We start from the raw sequence: 16,371 nt of genomic DNA on the forward strand, positions 1-16,371 counted from the left end.
AAGGCTACCAGCTCGTGTCTCCATGTATGACACGTTCAACCAGCTCTCAAGCATCCTAGCTCCATGTGGCAACAACTCATTCAGTTGAGACTTTTTTGTTGGATTCTGGGATTTGTAGTAATGGCTAACCTATTAGAAAACAAGGACTACAAGCCTAAGAATGAATGAAAAATCTTGGAGTTGATGAACTACTCAGGCACGGACCTGCGGGCTCTTGCTCTTTACCAAGACTTACATACTGGCCTACAAGTACCAGAATGCAATAAATGAAAGATCCCTGCTTTGAAGGAGCCACTCACTCATGCACCTGAGAAACCCGGCGCCCCGCCCACGGAGTTCAATTCACAACCTTCAATTGATGGCGTTGTAGAGTAAAGATGTGTGCCCTGACGGGTAAAAACCTAACCTCACCTTTGCCATTGTTACCTTGGGGAAAAAGCTCGTACCTCTGTCGACAGGATGAAATCGGACGCAACCAATGTGACATCAAACGTGAACCGTTTCTCCCAAAACAAACTTATATAGGCTCCTATCCATCACTGGTGATTATATTGTTATGTCTGGATACATGTTAAATTTTCTCTCCTAGTTTAAATGACACATTGCGAGTTACGTTCTTCTCAGTAGAAGGCCCCACAGATTCCTGCTCTTGGGCGGCTCCTGCGCATGCTCAGTTCCGTCCGCCTAGTCCCTGCCTCTAGCTGAGTTTTGCCCGGGAGGGTTCCATGCTGCAGACACACTGGAAAGGTAAGGCGGCTCCTTTCTTAAACTGCGTTTCCTGCGCCAGTCACTACTTAAGTTTTACACACTACAGACCAGCACAGCCTAAAAATTGTACTTTCTCACTGCTGTATGCGCGTGGAATCAGAAAGAGTGTAAAGTCCTTTTCCAAATACTCTGGACTAATGATAGTGGAAACAAACGCACTTGTTTTTTCCAAACCCCAAGAAGTTATATGTAACAAAATGTATGAATGAGGCCCTGGTGTAAACTTTTCTCTTGGGATGAGCGTGATCTGTGTTTTGTATATTTTTAAGGAATGCCTTTTTTTCCCCTTCTTCAATTGACTATTGTAGGGTTGGGTCTTGCAGACGTTTGCGAATCAGTGCTTACAAACTTTGATTTTATGATTATACCCAGACTTTTGAAAGCTTACTCCTTCCCTGCAGACTGTGCTGGTGAAGGTTAGTGGAAATGGGGCACCCTGGAAATCTACAACTTGCACCAGCTGTCTGTATGAAATTCTTGGAATTTTTGAGAATCTCGAAACATCGACATTCTATTCTAATAGGAATTAAACCTACACCGAATTTAACCTACTCAGAATAGTTTCCCAACTTCATAAAGGTTTAAAAAAGCGAATCAGCCCCATAATGGATATCATAATATTTAGCATATTTTTTGCCCAGATAGTTTAACAACTAAAAAGTTTAATAAACTTTGAATAGATTTATGTGCATCCACAGACCTTTATTAAGGGGCCGTCACATATATGAGGGATGCTCTCAATGGCTATATTCTGATAACATTTTGTGACAAGCATGATGTGACTGCATATCTTGTGAAGTATGACCTTTACCTTCCATAAAGTCTTCCTGTTGTATTATGTTAAATACCGCGTTGTACCCCATTGTGTGGGGGGCGAAAGCGCATTATGGGACGGGTAGCATGCTTCAGCGTGGAGGAATGCTTGGTTGAAAGGATGTACTTGCTGTAAACCTATGTGGAAAGGGCTTTGGTGTCATGCGTCATTGCCCAGGGTTGAGCCCTTATTGTGTCATTGGTCGCAGTTCTTACTGGTGTGGTTAAGGAAGGAGATGGAGGGCATGCAGGGTATCATTTACTGACAGCTATATTTTCCTTGCAGGTTCCACTTTAAAATGTGTGGCGATTCTAGATGAATTTCAGGCCACGTTCCGTGCCTTGCACAATAACTAGTCCCTCTACACTGTGAATCTTGTTCCTTTGGGAAGCAGATAGATGGATCAGCCAAAGGTTAGAAAGGGGATAGTTTTGCCATATTGGCAAACAAGACATATTGAGTCAATCTCTTTAATTCACAGATAACTGCAATCTGGGAGTTGTAGTCTTGAGTTGGTTGAAACAACATACATGAGACCGTGACATGTACATGGAAAGTCCAGAACTGGAAATGTGGACTCTCACAACATGATCTGGCACCCCGATGTACGAGATACTCATCAGAGGAGACCTCACCATTATTAGAAGTTGAAGTTCCAGGCTCAACACAATTTCATGCTTTGCAAGGAGTAAATCAGCCTCCTGCAAGTGTTGCGAGACCCCTGCCAGATCGTTTTGTAGGTATTCTTCCCAAAGCCGGTAGACAATTGCAGCCACAAGGAAGAGCAAAATGACCTGAAAGTTAGGAATAACGTACCTAGAGTACCTTGGCAGCTCGGTGTGAGTTCATAGCTTCTAGAGTCTTTCCAACCTCCATCCTGTCAACGACTTTCTTAAGACACAAAAAAAATACTTGGCTACTAGTTCAGAGCAGAATTCTCTTTAAAACTGTGTGCAAGATATGCAAGGTATGTTGTACTTTAGACCATACTGTTTCAAAACTGTCAGTGTTGTTTTGGATGGCCCAGTGGTTGAAGTGCACCAATATTTGCTTGTGGTTAGAGCTCTAGACAGTGAGTGTTGGTGCGATGCTCTGTTGGGTTTAACCCTCCTAGTCGGGAATGAAATATGATCCAGCTGTCAGAGAAAAGGGAGCACTCAATTATGAAATAATGTTAAATGGATATTCCTGTAATGTGTAACGACACAATATCATTGATTTTCATGAATTGAGAATGTATCAATTCACTATACGTCTGAGTTCATACATCTGAGTTCACAAGGGCTGACAAGTGTTTCGCTCAGGCCAATCGGACCTATCCATTTTCTCAAGGCAGTCATTTACCACCTGAAGTAAGGTTCCCGAGCTTAGCATTCTGGGTAAGTAGGAAGAAGGTGTGCATGTCTGATGTAATGTCACAGACCAGGGAAGTCATGTTATGCATCCGACTGCAGTTGACGTTGCTTTCTCGTGTATCTCCTTGTGAGAGACAGTACAGCACTGCTGCAATACAATCTTACCCTCTCAAACCTGCCGTCTCTACATTCCCCCATGCAATCCAGGGGCTATTATCAATTATTAGTGTGAGAACTAACTCCTGGAATGTCTTGCTTCTATTTATGAGAAAAGAAGAAAGTCATCAGAATTGCCTGAGGTTGTTACACCATGCATGTGTACTGACTAAGTAGGAAGTGAGTAATTTTGGAAACTTGGCAGAGGTAGCAGCAAGTAGTTTACTCTTCTCAGTGTAGCAGTAAAGTATGCCATTGAAGTTTATGGAGGAATTTGGTTTGTGGGTGATGTAAATATCACAAGGATGTTCTTGCAGTTCTCATAATTTATCACATCTCCCCTGTGTCCCTTGCTTCCCCTTATCGTATCAGATATCGAAAGATATCTTTGGGCTGTGTCGTGGGTTGTATAAGGGTACTGTATGTTTTCTTAGTAGTTGTTATAACCAGTCATGTCTGAGCCATTCTTATGCCATAGGTTTTGAGCTTCATCCCCATTTCATAGCTTTCATGTGGTTGGCTACCAGAAAGGCCAATGCAAATACAAGAGGTTGATGTTACGCCATTTACAGTATCCAACTTCAGTCATTGGCTAACTATACTGTGAGTGAGGTAATCTGCACACACAGTAGTTCACTTAAGCGGTACAGACTGATACGGCAATATGTGCTTTTTGAGGCAAACATTTTTTTTGTCTTTATCCAATGTTCTTTTATTAAATTGATGTTGGCCCAGCTGTGTCCCCTACAATAAAGTTGTTCAAAAACTGTGATCAAAGAAAACTAGCAATGACAGAGCCGAACGGATGTCAGCCAGTGCAAGACCCATTGGCTTTGCCAGTGCTTGTTCAGAATTATTTTGTGTATGGATTCATCCACACACTTCATTTTATTTTCAAACACACTTTAATTTCTTCCAAAATTTGTTAACTTATTTCCATTATATCCACTAGCATAACAGATGTATGTGTACCCAGCATTAACAGTGTGCCAAACATCTCATATTCCAACATGTGTATGAAAGGGAGTTTGGGTGCCTCAAGTCAAGTCCCTACCAACCCAAGACTCCCCAATAGGAGGTCAGACTAGAGAGGAACCCACATGTGCAACCACCAGGCTACAAATAAAAGAATTATAAGCTAATTAACATTAAAAACATTCCCTCACAACAAACCCTCTCCGGAGAGCCAGTGTAACCGAAACCCTCAGTGTCAGCCCATGTGAATCTGGCTAATACAACAATTTAGCACAGTCCACAATTATTATATTCAGATGTACCAAAAGTACAACCATCCCCTCTCTCGTATCCCATTATGTTAAAAGTGCCTGCAGCTAATTTACATAATGTCAGTATAAATCATATACAATTTGTAACCATATACCTTAAGTATTAAATTATATAGCAGGTTGATAAATCAAGGCAGCATATTTGTGGAATAAACACACAAAAACAAGCAAACGACATCGTTCTCAGCCATGAATGTGCAATTTGTAAGATAAGAGGCAAAATCTTAATATACAATAGAACACAGTATTTCATCTAGTGCAAGGCTCTCCAACCTTTTGTGTAGTGAGAGCTATTTCTGGTCAGTGAAAATCATCGTGAGCTACTAAACCCCAACCAACTCGCACATTTTTGCGAGATTCCCCCCGCACTCACGCCCTGCTCCATTGACTTTAAGCCTAATTTCATAGGGAGCCCATACTGTGATTTGAACAAAATACGTAGAGTTCCCTAGAAACACTGAAAGGAATTACTTTGGATTTGTGTTGTCACCAAGCTTCAAGACATTTCAATTAATAGCTGTCACTGAAATAATCACTGTAATGCAGCTCAATTAACAAACATACACGAAGAGCAATCTTGCCTTCAATGTGGAGCTGTGTGATTTCCTCTAATACTGTGTAATCTGGTAGCCTGGGAGGGCAATTCCGAAGAAGTCATTATTGTAGTAAAGTAGTCCCAGTGCGTGGCAAGCCAGTGAAAAGCTTTGCAGAATCACAAGTGCAAATGGATTCTTCTACTGTTACTTTGACAATATCGCTGTGTCCAGATAAGCTAAACTTCAGCTTTGTTTTATGCAGCTATTTGGGAAAGTACAGATTCTGTCCTCCACTCTGAATTCTTCGAAAGGTTACATTTTGACTTTTATGGCACCAGTCATGTTGGCAATTATATACTCATTGCTCCCTTTACTTTTTGGGAATGTCAGTAAACTAGGCCTGAAGTACACATTGCTTTGTTCTTGTTCAACTAATAAAAGAACTTTGAAAGATGCTGAAAATGTTTCTCTATAGCTTTCCTTTTCTCTTGATGTCAATAAACCAGGCTTGCAGTAAACACTCTTTGTTCTTAACTTGTGCAGCAAATAACATTTTGGAAAGGTGCTGAAGATTCTTCTCTCCAACTACTTTTTTCTTGCTGTCTGAAACCCAGGCCTGCAGTACACATTGCTTTGTTCTTGTTTGTTCAACTAATAAAAAAACTTTAAAAAAGATGCTGAAATTAATCTCTATATAGCTATCTTTTTTTCTTGACCTCAATAAACTAGGCCTCCAGCAAACACTGCCTTGTTCTTGTGAAGCAAATTAAAATTTGGAAATTTGCTGAAGATTCTTTTCTCCAGCTACTTTTTCTTGATGTTTGTAAATCAGGCCTGCAGTACACATTCTTTTTTAGTTTTTTGTTCAACTAATAAAAAAACTTTGGAGGATGCTTCATCTCTGAAGCAACTTTGATCTTGGTGTCAGTAATGACAGATACCTAGATTTGGGATTTCACCAGTAACGGTCACCAAACAAGTATTGATTGCGAATGCATGCAAATTATTCAGTGAGAGACTTGACACTGCATGGGTTCTACCAATCCCTTGTAATCTTGGGTGTAGCCTGAAAGGGCAACTTTCATGGAGTCATTTAAATGTTTGTCAGTCAGACGTGTGCGAAACTTAGATTTTACAGTACATATCAGAAAATGCTGATTCACAAAGATAGGTAGAGCCAAACAGAGAAAACTGTTTCGATGCAGCTGTGTGGATGTTCTTATACTTTTCAGGATCCACAAAACTACAGAAATTAATGTCAGATTGCCTTGCTTTCAATTCAATGTCATTTTAAAGTGTCAATCTCCATTTCCATGGTGACAGAGTCAAGGTGGAGAAGCACACTAATTTTCTCAGAAATATCACTAACATCCACTTCCATGAAGGGGTTTGAAGTTAACATCACACAGGGCCCCAGTTGCTCAAAATCACTAAGTCTGTCACTGAACTCTTGAATACGCAGTCATGTCCTTTAGGATAGGCCCAACATGTACATACCAATTACATACATTTTTCCCATCCACACAACATAACAGTCCTAACACAGGTGACCTTTTACTTAGTTGCTTACTTCTGTCTCTCAGATATCAGGCTCTTGGTACCCTATCTTAATCTCTGTACCTGACGTACATAAGCATGTCCCCAGGCACAGCAGATTTATTCTGTAAAAGGGTCACCACTTTTTTCATCCATGGCCAACATCCAGCTGTGCATGATCATGTTTGTTTAGAAAAGCAATAGCAGAGGATTAGTGCATGATTTCAAAACATTTCGATTTTAGAAGAAACCCTGGAGTGTCCACTTAATTTGTCAGGGCTCGACAAATCTTAAAAATCGTACTTGACCTGCAGGTCTAGTGACTAGAATTTTCTGCTCGACCTAACGTCAAGGCACTCGACCCTCAAATTGGTTGAATACAAATTTACTTCAAAACATATGCAGCGCAGTTGATCTATGACCAGTAAGACATGATCGAAATTTTTAGCCTCATTACTATTCTCACTGCAATGTTTTGAAAGTTATGAGCTCGGCCTTGGATAAACACTCTCAGCAGTAATAAGGTACACCACTAAACCTTGCACATACTAGAGTGTGGCCCTGGATGAATACTCTTAGCAGAACTCAGGTTCACAGCTGTACCTTAAACATACTAGAGTACGGCTCCGGTGGCTCAGCATCCAGTGATTCTGGGAAAATCACTTAATCTCCTTGTGCCTAACAAAAATTAGTGTGTCCTTGTGTAACCTAACTGGTGCTCATGTAAAGCACTGCAATACCTTCAGGTCGGGTAAGCGCTATATAAATCTGCAACAACAAAAAACTCTTAGCAGTACTCAGGTACACCGATGTAACTTAAACATTTTATAGTACGGCCCCGGATAAACACTCTTCCCAGTACTCGGTACACTGCTGTACCTTAACATACTAGAGCAGAGCCTAGGAAAGGGCAGCTCGCACCATGGCTTGGGACAGAAGTAACTGTATGATTGGAATTTATTTACTTGCATTTGTATTTTATGTCCCAGCTAGCAGACCAGGCATGCTGTGTAAGCGCAAGTAGGCCACATAAACAATACTGCCCTGCTTGCTCGTGACATGATATCGTCATTTTCCATCACTCTACTTTCCAGGTTGCTGACGTGGGGACCTGTCTGTCAAGCGACGGTGAAGCCTTTCAGTGCGATTTCACACCATAGATTGGGATTATAACCTGCCCATACACCTGTTTCCCTTCCTGGTGGGCTCCACGGCTTGGCCTTTCAACTTAAAGAAGTCGGCGCCAGCCAGGTCCTCCTTGTGAACGGCCGTGCTTCATATACAGTTAATTGCAAATCACCCCGGGAAATAAAAAGATATGTGTTTTGTTTAACGTGATTGGTTGTACAATTTGGAGTGGACATATATTTTTGTTCTTGTCCACTTTCCTCCAGCCTCCTTATATTTAATACCACTTTTATCTTTGCCAACCCACCCATTCACTCCTTCCTTACTATAGTTCGTATTATACAGCTAAATATTCTTGTACTTAAAATAACAAAGGGAATCTTGGGGCGCTGTTTACCCTCTGCATCCAGACTGTGCACCCTCGACTGCACCCCCTTTATAGAGCTGGGTAATTCAAAACACAAAATGTCCTGCGCTGATATCTGGCGCCTTGATGGGCACTGCAGGCAGCTTGTTGGCACCTCACGAGCTACCATTTGACAAGGCACAAGCAGTGAGTGCCCTCTGGCTGCCTGTGTCGCTCGCTATTTGATATCAACCCTCTGATCACAGGCAGTTCGCAGTGCTAATGTGATCGCACACGTTAATTATAATGTCTAATGCCTAATTTCTAGTCAACTAGGTTTATTTACGTTGCCGGTAAATTTGTGCTTTTCCAGGATAGAAGACTCAAACAATAACAAGCATGACAATAGCCCCGGCTGTGCGTCAATCCCCTTCAAAGCCACTCTCCCCAACAATCGGAGCAAGAACCCCTGGTGTTCCCATTTAAGCTCACTTACCGTAGGGTCCCCCGCAGAGAGATCGAGCCGTCCTCGGCAGGCGCAGGCTTACATCACAGCCAGAGCTCCACTCGCAGGGCTCCCAGGATCATGGTTAAACACCCAAGGTGCAGGAGAAATTCTGCTTCGCTAGGGCACCAGTCTCGTTCAGGGTCTGCCTTTGGGGCTGTCAAAGGCAGTTTACACGCTTTTCAAACAGTATATCCTGCTGTGGCTCATTGTAATCAGCCAATGAGAAGCATGTAAACTTTACTTTGCAGACGATTAGCTACCATCTGATTGGCTGATTGCAACTAGGCCTCAGCAGACCGAACCCGCGTTGCAATCAGCCAATTAACACCTTTGCTTTTCCCGCAGTTTATCACGGCAGTTCCTGAACATTTCACCCAGCTGCCCTCTAGAGCCTTCTACCGGTACTGCGCTTTAGCACAGCGACAAAGCTCACTCGCCAGGCCGGTCGAGTAGGCCTGAAAAGTGTCTCGCCCTGAAAGAAACTGACTCGCATTTGCGAGCGGGCGAGTACATTTGTCGAGCCCTGTTTGTACACCAGTTAATTACAATTGTCCAACAAATAAACCAAAAATATAGGAGCCAAGAATTCCTTCTTAATTAATCACAAAAATTTCACATGTTTCCAAAAACTCCTGCGCCTTAATTTCTGAGGGACAAAAACAAAGTCTTTCCTTACTTTTTACTTGGCAGGGTTTAAAAGAAATGCTTGCCCCTCCCCTTAGCTTGGAATGTTGCAATCAACTGGCGAAGCCGCCACCTTTGTTGCACAGTCACCTGGCAAAAGTCAGGGCGCACGAAAAAGTCACAGTCCATGCCTGTTCGCCGCCTATCTGGCCTAGGCAAATCATATAGTGCTTCACAGAGCAAGTAGTTGTTTAAACATATGAGAATTGCTCTTGGCTTTTCCGCAGCTGCCCCTGGCTTCCCTTTCTGCACAAAAGGAAATCTGTGTGCCCTCATGATTTCAACATCCAAATTCCAGTTCTTTAAGTCCGGGAAGGCCTCAGAAAACAGTTCAATAACAAATCGATGAGTGTCTTGCCCCTCACTACCTTCAGGCACACCTAAGACACGGAGGTTATTCCTACGCGATCGATTTTCGAGGTCTGTCAACTTCCAATCGATATCTCCCTTTGTTTTTTGTAATGTAGTAATTGAAGACTTTTGTTGTACAAGTTGATCCTCTACTGCAGAAATCCGCTCCTCTGCTTCGTGCACCCTGGTTGATACCTCAGTGCAAGATTTAGCAATACGGCGCACAGTATTTTGTAACTTACGCACCGCCCCCTGGGTCTGCAACCCCTCGGCTTTGGTTTCTTCCTTATGAGCCATTACTAGTTTATAGATTGACCTCAGAGTGATCTCAGGCTCAGAATAAGAGCCTCCGCCAGCTTTTCCTTGTTCTGGCGGAGGACTGGGTGAATGTTCCCATAAGGGCTGACTTACCAGGCTTAATTCATCCTTTGAGGTTGGATTTCCAGGTTCATACATTTTACGGACTGTTTCTTGAGACTCTTGGTTCAACGTGGAGTCTAAGCTCAATACATCTTCTCCTTGTAACGAGCAGCCGTCATCTGCCCAGTCGCCTATATTACTCTGCTTTTCAAGGTCATTGTCATTCTCATTCTCCGAGGTAATTGAGACATCGGACATAGAATAAAACCGCCGCCCTGAGCCTGCGGACTACCCGCCCTTCCTCAAGTCCATTGCTGAGTCTATAGCAGAATTTCCAGAGTTCTGGGGAAGTAATACATCATGCCCTAACAGCGCTGTGTCCATTCCCCCAGGATCAACTTTGGCGCAGCTTGCACCCCTATGTCAGAACAAGTATCTGGACCAGAGCCACCTACTCTTTCTTGCACACTCACAGAGCCATCAGAAGATACAGTTGAAGATACTCTTGCTTTACTTACAGCATTGCAGAGTTCAGATATGAAATCCCCAACAACTCCTTTTGGATCAGCTGTTGCTGATGTTACATTGTTGCGTGTGAGTGCAGATAGCCCCGGCTTGGTGGCCTGAGAATCTGCTGACCCTCCAGAATTACATCGTGACACCGCCTTCTTTTTGAAAATATCAGGGACAGTGCGCTCTTTCAAAGTTTGTTGCTGGTTGCCACGACCCGGCTGTACTAGTAGCTTTCCTCTGTCTCTCCGACATCAGGCTCCTGGTACCCTATCTTAATCCCTGTACCTGACGTACATAAACATGTCCCCAGGCACAGCAGATTTATTCTGTAAAAGGGTCACCACTTTTTTCATCCATGGCTAACAGCCAGCTGAGCATGATCATGTTTGTTTAGAAAAGCAATAGCAGAGGATTAGTGCATGATTTCAAAACATATCGATTTTAGAAGAAACCCTGGAGCGACCCCTTACAGAAGCAGAGGAGAATTCCTTCCAGGCTGGACCGAGACTCTGCAGGTTGATCCTTCGACAGGCAGAGACCTGACATCCCTTGCGGGGTACCATCCTCAACACAGAGACGGGGTCCTTCATTCAGAAGCATCAGGTGAGGGGTTAGCACTACCACCGGGGGATTCTTGGCTCCATTTGGACCTATCCTTACATTTACCTACATATCTAGGCTAGGTACATTTAGGTAGGCTACGCCTCATAGGAGTATGCTAAATGCTATTCTTTTATATAATCTGTTTATATTCATCTTATTAGCACGATGAGAGAAATGTATCTGCTATTTACGATATTGGTGCTCGCGATCACATTTGTCTGAGCCTGTATAGATTGTTGCAGCTAATATGTTTCACACTAGATTGACGCTTGACCTATAAATAATTATTGAAACCGTTCCAATCGTCATTCAATGTGTATTCTGAGAAAAGTAAGCAAGAGTGACTGAGCGAAAGATACCGTTTTGTTTTCCACGATACCTGAAGAATCAGGGTTGCCATGTTCAGTGGTGCCAGAAACTACATACACAGCCTTAGAATATAGGGGGGTGGTAGTGGCACCATAGAGCAAGCTGGTCTAACAGCGGACTCATCCTGCAGGGGTGTCCAGAGTCTGTCTGCACACCAAGCCCTCAGTTTAGGTCATCCAAAACGCGCAGGTCCTGGGGGGTCCTAGGAATTACACGACAAAGCCTCATGAGGAAGTTACTGTATTTTTCTATGTCCAGGAGCTCAGCCTCGGCTTTGTTTTCTGAAAGGATTTGGAGCACAGAGGGCAAGTGCTGCATCTTTCTTTTCTGGACAGGCTGAATGGAAAGGTTAAGTTTTGATATGAATGTTGTTACAGAACTAATCATGTTGGTGATTGTCTTGTTTTTTTCCTTGTAGCTCGCAGTTCAATACATTTCATTTTTCTGTCACATCTGTCAAAAATGCTAAATCGAGCAACCACTGAGTTTTTGGTAACTGTGTGGTATCTCCATTTGTAGACTCCATGAAAGCTTTGACTTCTGGCAATAACGAAAGGAATCTACGCAGTATTTTTCCCCTGCTAAGCCATCAGATTTGACTATGCAGTAAAAGGTCACCATACTCGGATGATAGTTCTTCAAGGATTAATTTGAAGGTTCGGTGCAAATTGAGTTAATAATTTTAACAACAGAAGTCATCACATGATTAGACCCAATTACCTTGGATCATATTGCCTGTTGATGTATAATGGAATGGTAGTACAATAATGGAGGGAAATCTGGATCTGCTTTATAATTGGCAATGAAACAAGAACGACTCCCTATCATTGCCGGTGCACCATCAGTTATCTCCACCAACCTTTTCAATGGGACATTTGGTTTCACAAAATAATTCTTCACCTCATTGTGCATGCCAGATCCTCTGGTTGTGGTTTTCAGAGGTAACAGAGTTAAAAAATCTTCTTTATCAGTGAAATATTCAAAAAACATTCTAACTAACTTTGCCATCTGGGCAATATTGCTTGCATCAACAGATTCATCACACTGAGAGAAAAATATGAGCATGTTTTTGAATTCCGCTCTAAGTGCTCTATCATGTTTGCTGATAATGCAGATACCCTTCTTGCCATGGTTTTCAACACTAACTACACATCTGAGATGGGAGACATAATTTCAGGGCAAATTTTTAAGTCTTTGAGTAAGGAGTCGGCCATTAGAAGCATTGCTTCCGTCACAATGGCTCCATCTGAAAATGTTGTTTGTGCTTGAGCAAATGCTGAGTGACTTTAAAGGATGCTTCAGTTGCTGCACTGGCTTTTTTCGTTGGGTGTATAAAAAAAGATTGCTGTGTCTGCAATGCATATTTCAGTTAGGTTACTTTTTGTGACCTCAGCCTGCTTCCTTTAGGGATCTTCCTCTGAAAATGCATGTGCTTTGTTGAAAAGTGCCTCTCAACATTGGCCTTTTTAGGTCTTGCCTGGCGATGCAGGGCGAAAGCGCTGTTGCCAGTGAGATTGCGAAGTGGTACAGACCGGGGCACGCGCAGGGCTTTGGCGATTTGGGTCTGTGGACGCGCTTGTGAAGTCTGGCACCAGCCACTCCCAGCCGCGCACGCACCAGCCGCCCCCAGCCAATGTATGCGTACTCAGTTATTCAATAAAAAATCCACGCACCAGCCCCCACGGTACAACCAAGCCCCACTCACCGGGATCTTTTGTGGCTGCTCCAGGCTCCGTCTCAGGTCTCCCCTGGTGTCATCTCCTCCGCCTCCATTGACGTGGCACATGCGGGGCTTCCCTCACTCCTGGGAGCCTCGCACTTGCATCGACGACCTCAGCCGCCACTTCTAAGCCAGGGTTTGTCCTTACTTCTGCCGCCACCGCGGGGCTCTCCCTCAGGCATGGGAGCCCCGTGTCACCCCTTTCCTCTCGGCCAGCCACTCCGTGGGCACGGGCTTCCATCGGAAGGCGGAAGTCCCGCCCCACAACAGGCATGACGCTGCTGGACTTCCGGATTTCGTGCCAGATCGGGCCCGCGGCTTGCCAGGAACTCAAGCTGTTACTTGTTTCATTTTTATTTTCATTTTCTTCCGTTTTCGTTTGCTATCCATCAAATGCGTGTTTACCCGCAGTAATGTGGGGAGGATGACATGGCCCTCTTTCCTATACGTTGGTAGCAGATAACAGCCACAGTTATGGTGCAGTGAGCCCTCATCCCTATGGACTGCGGAGCCACTGTGCATATAGCATTAATGCGTTTTAAGCTTGTGCTAAATTGACCCCTCTCCTGAATGAATTCCTCATTCGTTGCGTCTCTGATTCCACTCCTATATCATCCCTTAGATTTATTCACAAATGGACACCGATATCTATACTGGCGTAGGTTCCCGCAGGAAGATTACTGTGCTTAAAAGACAACAAAGGAGAAAGGTGTACAAAATATGGTTCTCTTCTTTTAGTCGATCCTAGTACATGCCCTTTTATCTGTGGCTTTGAAAGCCCTGAATATTTGCCATTGTGCTGCTTTTGACGTCATTGTCATCTCTAGATTTAGATGTTAAAAAGCTGTCCCCAGAACGTGATGCCCTGATGTGTGGGCATGCTCCTTCCTCTAAATACTCTGTCAGAGACAGAGAGAAAAAAACATTGTTTGCGGAGGCCCCCGAGGTCACAGTCCCCTGCACTGCTGCTGCTGGGAACTTCTAGCTTCTTAAATAGTGTTTTTCATTCTGAAATACTCCCAGGCATTTGTGACACACTAGCTCATCAGAGTATGAATAGGCTTTATGGTTCATGTCCCTGCAGCTGGAAGGGTAATTAGTTTTCAGGCATTCCCAGACAATGCCACTTACACTTCATGCACACACCATTTCATTTCCCTTAGCATTGAAACCTGCATCATCACCACCAGCCTGGTTTACGTTTATTATTTAGGTTCAGTGAGTTAGTTTCAGTGGCGAAGCTTGCTCTAAGGTGAAGCAGTTCCCCACCTAAAGAGGTATTCCGCATCTTTCTGCTTGTATGAGGCAGGACCCTTGCCTACTGTTGCTGTTCTTTTTTTAGGATTTGGATAACTTCTTATTTAGGTAGCCTAGTTTTAATTGAGGCTGCTTACCGTTACTTCAGCTTTGTATTAATTTCTGTCTCATCCACTTCAGTGAGACAGCATTTAGTTCACTAAATAAATATGGATAGATGGATAAATAGCTAGATATATATCTGGTGGCCATTTACCTATATATTGCACTTCACCACTTTTAAGAAGCTTTATTCCATTTTGCAGCAAAGTGATGTGACCACGTAAGAGGGCCTAATTATTCCCAAAAATATGAGAAATTAGTTTCAGTAGCAACATTTTACAAAACCTTATCATTTTAGTGTGCGTAGCTATATTTAAACACATCTAATCGTTGATAACTTTAACAGCAGGATTCATATCAGTGAAACTCTAATACAATTTAAAATATTTCAGAACATGCTTCTCTTACGTTCAGCAAGAAAAGGGACTCATATTTTGCTGTTTTTCCTACATCATCTTCCTTGATATTCTTCTTCCTTAACGGTGGGCACCTTCCTCTGCTTTTCATGCTCGCATTGGCACTAGGTGCCTCAAGAACCTACTGACTTGCATGCAAAGTAAGGATGCGTTGCCCCTAAAGGGACAATGGATTTAATTACCAAGAAAAGACAAAATACATGATTGGTAGCATGCTTGAATGAGTCTTGTCCTGTTACTCATTACCCCTGTATTCCGAATTGGAAAACTCGAAATCCTGATTTTTATCCTGGGCAAATCTGTCACCAGGTATTATGGGAAAAACATACGTCGGTGTGAAATTTGTCCTCATCTTGTAATGCTGATGAGGGGGAAAATGCAGTTTCCTCCTACAACTGCGTTAGCAGCTGGTTAAAAGGAAAACAATATCTTGTGAATGAACAAGGAGGGTCGGGGGTAAGATTCCCAAATCTGGGCGCACAGAAGTGGAAGGGAGTGTGTTGTAGCTGTGGCAGTTGTTGCGGGTTTATTTATTTATTTTATGCGTTTTTATACAGCGCAGACTTTACCCGAAGGTATCAGAGCGCTTCCCAATAGAACAGGACACTTCCTTGCACTGAACTACTGCCACTGAGGACGTTGAGAGACCTGCTGTTTACCTTACTGAACTGCTGCCTGTGAGGTCGCTGAGAGACCCGTTTTCCAGCTTCACAACTTGCGGAACTCGCTTCGCGGGTCCCGCTGCGCACCACTCCCGCTTCTGAGGCTTGGACTTTACACCCTTGTGAAACGTGTGTTGGGCAGGGCTGCGAGCGAGTGGGGGCCGGACCTCTAGGACCAGAAGCCCCGGCAACCCGCGCCTATCGTCACCTGGCCTCTCTCCCTGTCAACCACGCCCCGCCTGCACACTAGAAAGGCGGGGGAGGAGGAAATCGCCGTGGGACACTTCCTTGCACTGAACTACTGCCACTGAGGACGTTGAGAGACCTGCTGTTTACCTTACTGAACTGCTGCCTGTGAGGTCGCTGAGAGACCCGTTTTCCAGCTTCACAACTTGCGGAACCCGCTTCGCGGGTCCCGCTGCGCACCACTCCCGCTTCTGAGGCTTGGACTTTACACCCTTGTGAAACGTGTGCTGGGCAGGGCTGCGAGCGAGTGGGGGCCGGACTTCTAGGACCAGAAGCCCCGGCAACCCGTGCCTATCGTCACCTGGCCGCTCTCCCTGTCAACCACGCCCCGCCTGCACACTAGAAAGGCGGGGGAGGAGGAAATCGCCGTGGGACACTTCCTTGCACTGAACTACTGCCACTGAGGACGTTGAGAGACCTGCTGTTTACCTTACTGAACTGCTGCCTGTGAGGTCGCTGAGAGACCCGTTTTCCAGCTTCACAACTTGCGGAACCCGCTTCGCGGGTCCCGCTGCGCACCACTCCCGCTTCTGAGGCCCACTCTCTTTCGCCCGCACCTTCCTGATACTAGCCGAACCAAGGAACAGATCACGACCATGCCCTCACCTGCACTATGTGAAACTCCCATCAAGGGTGGGGGGAAGCAACACCGGGA

The 16,371-nt window shown here is 44.1% G+C and overlaps 1 protein-coding gene across 1 annotated transcript in view; it reads left to right on the forward strand.

The window, feature by feature from the left end:
* Positions 1-667: 667 nt before the first annotated feature.
* The window catches only part of LOC147718469 (uncharacterized), a 264,056-nt gene continuing 248,352 nt past the window's right edge, over positions 668-16,371 (forward strand). Inside the window, exon 1 of the mRNA XM_086918391.1 lies at positions 668-747. Coding sequence (XP_086774517.1) covers positions 726-747 — 22 coding nt within the window. The 5' untranslated portion in view covers positions 668-725. The remainder of the gene's footprint in view (positions 748-16,371) is intronic.

The sequence above is a fragment of the Lissotriton vulgaris genome, chromosome 4_1, assembly GCF_964263255.1.
Source record: "Lissotriton vulgaris chromosome 4_1, aLisVul1.2, whole genome shotgun sequence".
NCBI classification, from domain to species: domain Eukaryota; kingdom Metazoa; phylum Chordata; class Amphibia; order Caudata; family Salamandridae; genus Lissotriton; species Lissotriton vulgaris.